Below are 7,812 nucleotides of genomic sequence, written 5' to 3' on the forward strand. Positions count from 1 at the left end.
AGCACGGTCCTATTTTCGATATACTTCTCTCACTCTTTATCACCTTCGTTTGGTCAAGACGTGTAGCAGCTGTCGTATGTTGACTTGGGTTTATCATTGTGCATGTAAAAATAGATTATGAGAACACACCACTCCCTGGAGAGTTCTTGTTAGAGCTGAGCTTAATGTTCCATGATCGTGGCCGACCGGTTGACATTTCTTTCGATATAAGCCTACACAAATACAAACGAATACCCCAATCGCTTAAAAAAAAAAAATAGTAAATGTAAATCTAAGCCACAACATAATTCACCAAATAACCTGCAATTACACTCTCGGTAATATCTCGAGAACAGATATTGTAAGTTATTGGTGTAGCTGTGATGTTTACTTTATTTATTTGATACACTCTAATAACCTTTCCTTGTATTCAAAGTAAATGGCACGAGTAATAGACTAGTCCTTGTTTACATAATGGAATAAGTGCATTTGCGTTTCATTAACCATAGTACGAGTGTAAAGTGTTAGATGATTGTGTTCTACAGCCTACAGTCGGTGACCGCCTGTCTTTGGACGCAGTATAGGATCAACCCTTGTTGACCAAACATCTTAAAAGAGTCTCTAACGCAAGTAAGCCTCTTACATCCTGGAACTACACAATATGGTGTGTCAGGTTTATTACAATCTTTCAGTCTTAACATCTGCATTAGATTGACCATACTTTACACTGCCGGCAATTGGATCATAGGCTCTTTAAACAAACGAAAAAGATTAAATCCGTTGGACTGCACATTTCTCATTCTGATGTGGAAGGCAGAACAATAGTTTGGTGAAGTTAATTTGTTCTAATAACTAAAGCAAGATTTTGACAAATTACTTTGTTGCTTATTCCATTTCTTACTTTTAAGTTTTCTCTACAAGCAACCAACGAGACACAACAAAAGATGTTACATATGAGTCAGCAACACTATGGGCATCCATTTCAATTCTCAACTGTTTCCATGGCAACCTGGAGGAGCGTCTTGTAACTCATCTGCCCTAAGTCTTGGCAGCATCTATAAGGCACATAAAACCATTCAACTTGAAATCGAAAGTGCATCTATACTTGCACAGAATTCGACTTGAGTCTTGGGAGGTTTGTGCAGTTTGTAGTTTTTTTTGTGTTTTTTGTTTTTGTTTACAAATACGTTTAAATATTTCTTAGATGATCTGCTTACACAAGGGTCTACTAAATGACAAAAAGAAATCTTAATACGCGTATATTTAGTTCCTTTACACCATCTACAAGGAATTTACACATTTATGCTAAATCACATATCAAAGTCTGAGACATAGAATAAGGTACAAAATAATGTGATTACTCTTATATATATATATATATATATATATATATATATATATGGGGTGTTTGAATATATATATATATATATATATACAATGACTGTTTCATGGGTGCATATACGATTGGAAATTTACTTGCTGCCTCAGGAAAATGAAAATTTCTTAACAGTGCAGAGTAAATGGGATGATCTTACGTGTTACATCGCAGAATCTACAATTTTTATGTGATTGATCACAACTACAAACAATCATCTATAGCTTGACATTCACTGTCCTGAGTCTTTAATTTTCCTGCTTCTACTCACATGAACTAGTTTTCAGGATGATCATGTTTTATGATCGAACACGTACTGTTACAATTCCTTTCGTGTATGATGTTGAGATCTGCATATAATTTTACAGAATATTGAGGATTATATGATATGGCTATAATCTACGATCTAGCAAGTTTACAACATAACAGCCTGACACCATTCGCATCACGTAATACTTGACAAACTGTAGTTACGTAATAGTTTCGTACAAATTATATAATACTCCGGTACATCCTCATCATGCCATGTTGTTTTGTTGCTGCTTTTTTTTTATATACAATACGATGTACCCTCAGAAGACGATTCACCAAGCAATGACAAGTGTGGCACAGCAAAGCGAAAAAAAAAAAAACACACACACAGAAGAAAAACCCTGTGTTACATGATTCGATATCCCTGAAAAAAACAAAACCAAACAATTACGTCTTATAAAAGAGCCAAAATTTACCACATCGCCAACTGTACATTCGAGAACAATTATTGCAATCGATGTATGATCGAATCGATAAAACGTTATGTTCAGTGGTATGTTAAAGTGAGTCAGTCATATCAGGGAGGTGGGACCCTCCCTGGTCATATATATTTTCTGACTGTGCGTGTGTTTGATGTTAACTTCATAGTGTCTTATGAACTTCAGCAGCCTATTTCTATTCAAATATGAGGTGTTATTCAAGTTCAAGTTCGAGTTTGTAAAGCATTTATTTTCCACCTTTTTCATGTTATAAATCACATACTTAAAGGGAGAATCTCAAAAAGCAGAGCTTGTGGTGAGCTGCCTAACAACGTCACAAACACAAGAAACAACAAAAACACAATATAATAGTTCCAATGGCAATATTAAGATTAGATATTCCTCAGAGAGAAATATTGCAGTCTAACAGAGGGGCTACAGTAAGTGTGAAAATATGTGACGAGTTACATCCCAACAAAAGTTGCATATCAAAGTTAAACGTTGGTGAAGTGCTAGTAATGTGAAACCTCTGCACAGATGTAAACAGGACAAAGAATGAAATGCATTGTTTCCAACTGCAACCGAATCGTGAATAGACTCCTCTACCAATATATTCAAATCTTATGCATGTCATTTTAACAAAAGTTGTTCCTGGCAACCTGAAAGCTCGCACGAGGCCTGTCCGACACAGCAACAACTAGTGCATGTAAAGTGGATTCCAAGTATTGAAGTGCCATTATAATGTACAGGTTACTAAAATAACTCGTCACCAGGCCCCGAAAGAAGAAACACCCACAAACTTTACCATATCAGCAAAAAAGTATATTATTCCAAAAAGAAAGACGATTCATAATGGCATTTAAACAGACTCAAAGTAGGTACAGATTTTAAATGGGCTTGGAGATTATTCCAGACCTTGGGACCAGAAAAGCGCACTGTGTGTACAGGAATAGGACTATTTTATGTTTTGGAATGTGAATTAATGAAGATGATCTAGTTTCATACTTATGGTATTCTGAGCCTTTCTTCAAATAAGTGGCATAAATGATCAGGGAGAAGATTATTTGTACACTTATACATAAATAAACCCAAATGAAATGTATTGATATCTTTTAAGCGCAACAACTTTAGCTCGTTAAACAATGTATCTGTTCGAACACCACCAGGACCTATGTTTCGTACATTACATAAATATCTAATAATATGATTTTGATAAACCTGTAATCTTTTCAAATTTGATTCAAATGTATTTCCCCAAACAATGTTGCAATAATTATGTCAGGTTAGGTAAAATAAGTGTGCAATAAAGCATACGTTGTGTATTTACAGGCAAAAAATATGCAAATTTACGAATAATACCAATATTTTTAGACACTTTTCGCTCAACTTCTGCAATATGAAATTTCCAGGATAACTTTGAATCAACGAATACACCTAAAAACTTTGTTTTATCAACTTTAGGGATTGCATCATTGTTTAAGTAAATATTAACATTTCTACCATCATCTTTTTTCCTATTATTAAAAAGAATATAATTACATTTTTTACTATTCAAAGATAACCTATTAGCTGGAAACCAAACACATACATTTTTAAGTTCACTGTTAACTTCATTACACAGGACATCCAAATTTTTGCCACATGAAAAAATGTTTGTATCTTCAGTGTATGATATGAAAGAAAGCTTATCAGAAAAAGTGTCTATATCATTTATACATACATGTAATATAAAAAAGGGGGCCAAGTAGTGAACCCTGAGGAACACCACAATGAACTTTACTGAGCTGTGAGACAACAGAATTATATTTAGTACATTGATAACGATCTTTTAAGCAACTACAAAACCAACTTTGGGCAGTACCTCGAAAACCATAATGATGTAACTTAGAAAGCAAAATATCGTGGTTAAGAGTATCAAAAGCCTTTGATAAGTCAATGAACTTATCAAAGTTATTTATTATTAAAACTACAACAAATAAACAACTACATGTTTGGCATCTCTATTCAGTGTTAATTGTAATCTGCAACAATAACAATTTTGATGAATATTTCTTAATCATGTACAATAATAAGGGGTGACATGAAAAAAAAAAACAAGAAGAAAAGCTATGACAACGGTTTCCACTGGGTCCGTCCCTTGGTTCTCATTCATTTCCAGCCTTCGAAGGATATAATATCTTTTGATCAGGAATATCCATGCAAAGGGTGAATAATAAATAAATGCATTGACAAAAATCCATTCTATAAAGTTGTTGTGATGACCGAAACCTTCTTTTGTTATTGCAAGACTGTGGTAATGGCCGAGTCATGCTTCGCTGCATACAGAAATTCATCCAGTGACAAGAGACCGTCAAAATTCCTGTCAACCTGTCGGAAGATCTTGTCAGTCTTGCTTTGGGGCGTGGCCTCATCGTATGGCAACGAATCACACATTTCTCCCATCATCTTGTACATACCCTAGAACAAACACGAGTGAAAGGATTGCAATCGTTTTATCCACACTGGCGTAGAAGCAGTTGTGAATGCTGCCGTTTCCTACCTTTTCTGATTTCGGCGCAATTATCTTAAAGTAGAAGGTGGTATTGATGTAACTCTAATAGTCTAAAAAAAAAAGAAGAAGAAGAGTGAAAATGTTCTCTCTTGAAGGACTGAATAACAGAAAAGAGTGAGTTTCGAGTGAAATTGGAGTAAATTTTGAGTGAAAATGTTAATTTTCACTAATTTTAGAGTGACCTCAGGGATCTCTCGAAGATTTTGGAGTGATCCTTGAGGTCACTTTCTTTTCATTTTCGCATAAACGAACATTCGGAATAACGAACTTTTTTTTCATTTTTAGATTCATGAAGTAAAGGGGCCGCGGAACTTTTTTTAGTTGGTGTGTATAGAGGGTAGTGGTCAGTTTGGTCAAGGGTATTCTCATGCCAGGTGGTACTTGTTCAGTTGTGTCGTATAGAAATATGAAACGAGTGTTAATTTTGTTTGTTTTCTTTTTTTTTTTTTAACACAGCATGTATTCCAAGAAGAGGCAGTACCCTCGAAAGTCATAGGTGTTTGTGTGGGTGTTTGTTTGTTTCCTGTTTGTTTGTTCATTTGTTTTTGTTCTTTTTAAAAGAAAAATGTAGGGATGGGGGAATGCAGCTCCGCAGCTTCCCCCCCCCCCCCCTCTCTCTCTCTCTCTCTCTCTCTCGGTCATTTACCTTTTTATCAATAACATACCTGCGCTATATCACTGTACGAAAGCGACACATTATGAACCATTACGATCAATCGTGTGAGGCTGGAATTGAACCCACGTTATACATTCAACTTACCTGAAGGATTTCTAGCATTTCTAGTTTGGATATGAACCCATTGCCGTCCAGGTCGTATATTTGAAATATCCACCGTAGTTTGTCGTCCAGAGAGCCTCTGGCCAACACACTTATGCCGCACATAAACTCTCGGAAGCTGATTGTACCGTCACGATTGGTGTCGAATGTACGAAAGACATGATCGGTAAATTTCGTTGGGTCACCGGAGGGGAAATACCTTCTGTAGACAACTGCAAAGTCTTCCGTGGTTAGGTTTCCTTTTGGACAATCTGTTTGGGGAGCAAAATATCATCAGATGGAAAACATGCGATAAGAATGCATAATGGAAAAAAAAAAATAAGCAAAAACTGCAAGAAAAGTGAACAAAACCATGATATGGAAGCAATCTGTCACAATTCGAGAAAAAAAAAAAAACAGAACTGATTTCTTTTTAGAGGTTGTGAGTTTTTTCTCTTTGCTTTTCTCTGGTAACTTGATAAAAATTGAGTCGATGTGATGGTCATTTATTTGTAAATTTCTGGTCATATATGAATTAAACGTTTCCGGTTAAGAACTGTCCAGCTGTAAATTGCAGTAAAAAGGAAGCAGCGGCTATGCATTAATTGGTACAAGTATACTCAATTCATCTAACAAGCATACCACATCCGGTATAGGTATCCGGTATATCTGGTGTATAGACACATGGACTTGTTGAAAACAGCCTTTGGCTGAATCTTGTTGCCGTGCTTATGTTAATGAATTAACGAAGTGAAACGAAATAATCACAAACAAATGCACATGAAAACCTATAGCAAATAGGCGTGCACTCCTCTGCATAGACCCACACGTATACATGCATGAGGGCATATAGGTCCTACTTGGAAATAGCTAAACAGAGATTACTGTATCTACTCTTATGGGAGTGTAGAGTACCTTTTGAAAGGGTACAAAATGCGCATGTGCTAATGTTTGTAAATTTTGGTGTTTTCATCAGACTTGGCTGAAATATGGAGAAAGAGCTCAATGCAAATAATCTGTTCTTGCACGTTAGCATTTAATGATCTTGTTCAATGATTCTTTTGACAACAGTTTGATGTCAATTGAGTTCATAGTTTTGTATTTTCTGATTTTTTTCGGAGTGCTTTTACTATAATTTTGATTGATTTATATCTTGCTTTGCAATTTGTTACGAATGCATTCATGATCTCTGAAAAGAAAAAGAAAATCCTAGCGCAACGAAGTTGAAAATTTCTCCAGATTTCAGTAGGAATTTTGGGAGGCGTTATCATTGGTTGATGAGGTGGACATAATCTCAGGTGTTTTGAGACGAATAATGATATTATAGTGTTCAATCAATATATTGAAAATCTGAATATCCGTGTGAAAAGGTGATATATATATATATATAAATCATATATATATATATATATATATATATATATATATATATATTATAGATATATATATATATATATATATATTATAGATATATATATATATATATACATATACATACATACATTGTATATACTTACTTGTTTACAGAGAGAAAGAGAACTAAAACAGATCTTTGTTATGCAACAAATTATCAATGTTAGTTCTGTTGTAAAATATTACTAAAAGTGAGGCTACACACATATCAAGTGAGGAAAGTAGAAAACAAAAGAGCCATTCATGAGAAATTACAATGGCTTTGTATGATTTGACAGTAACAATGACTACAATGGAAAAGACAAATGCTTAAACGATGCATGGTACAGACATGAATTTCCACAAAGTTAGGGACTTGAAGAGTCTTTATAGGTATATCGGCTTCACAACAACAACAACAACAAAAATCCATCTTTCATCTCCTGGAACTCTTATACCATGTTTATAAACCAACTATATGGACACATCACAATACCATACCGTGCCTGAAGTCGGCATACCACTGCTGTAATTCCTCCTCTGTGAAGGCTGTTTGTTTCTTGAGGTCAGAAATAGTCTCTGGCTTGAGTTCCTTGCCGCCTTTGTTCCCCATCCTTCCTAACGTACACCTTGATCAATCCTTTCCTCAGCAACTATGGTTAAACAAAAACAGTAAACACAGCAATAGCCTAACACCCATTGGTGTTCGTGCATGGCTACTGATTTCAGTGTCTTTCACCGGCGCAGCCAAGGAGGAAGGGGGGGGGGGGAGGGGCGACCCCCCCCCAAAAAAAAGAATGGAAGAAAAAAAAAAGGAAAATAAAGTTGCGTGTATACCATAATTATGCATGTAACGCCGCTCCCTTTCAACATTTTCTTAAGTAAGATTATATCGTCAAAATATTTCACCCAAAGTGTGCACCAGATTTTTGAATTTCACTTCTGAAAAAGCGAAATCTCTCTTGCTTGTGAGGGGGATACCCCCTCCCACACCCTCCCCCTCTGTATTTCTTTCCAAAGCCTTATA

The 7,812-nt window shown here is 35.5% G+C and overlaps 1 protein-coding gene across 1 annotated transcript; it reads right to left on the reverse strand.

Moving 5' to 3' along the window:
* Nucleotides 1–4,362: 4,362 nt before the first annotated feature.
* Nucleotides 4,363–7,398, reverse strand: LOC140232493 (neurocalcin homolog). Its single transcript, XM_072312587.1, has 3 exons — nucleotides 7,287–7,398; nucleotides 5,397–5,665; nucleotides 4,363–4,542 (listed from the first exon to the last, which is right to left on the reverse strand). Exons 1-3 carry the CDS (start codon nucleotides 7,396–7,398, stop codon nucleotides 4,363–4,365), a joined length of 561 nt encoding a protein of 186 aa, XP_072168688.1.
* Between the last annotated feature and the right edge of the window lie 414 nt (nucleotides 7,399–7,812).

Source organism: Diadema setosum, chromosome 9 (genome assembly GCF_964275005.1).
Source record: "Diadema setosum chromosome 9, eeDiaSeto1, whole genome shotgun sequence".
NCBI lineage: Eukaryota > Metazoa > Echinodermata > Echinoidea > Diadematoida > Diadematidae > Diadema > Diadema setosum.

Bases quoted from the DNA above. Each gene is read 5' to 3' on its own strand.
- LOC140232493 (XM_072312587.1), bottom strand. From the start codon at position 7,398: ATGGGGAACAAAGGCGGCAAGGAACTCAAGCCAGAGACTATTTCTGAC. The intron at 5,666-7,286 runs GTATGGTATTGT...CTCCCCAAACAG, and splicing joins GTATGCCGACTTCAGGCACG to ATTGTCCAAAAGGAAACCTA. The intron at 4,543-5,396 runs GTAAGTTGAATG...TGTTTGTTCTAG, and splicing joins AAATGCTAGAAATCCTTCAG to GGTATGTACAAGATGATGGG.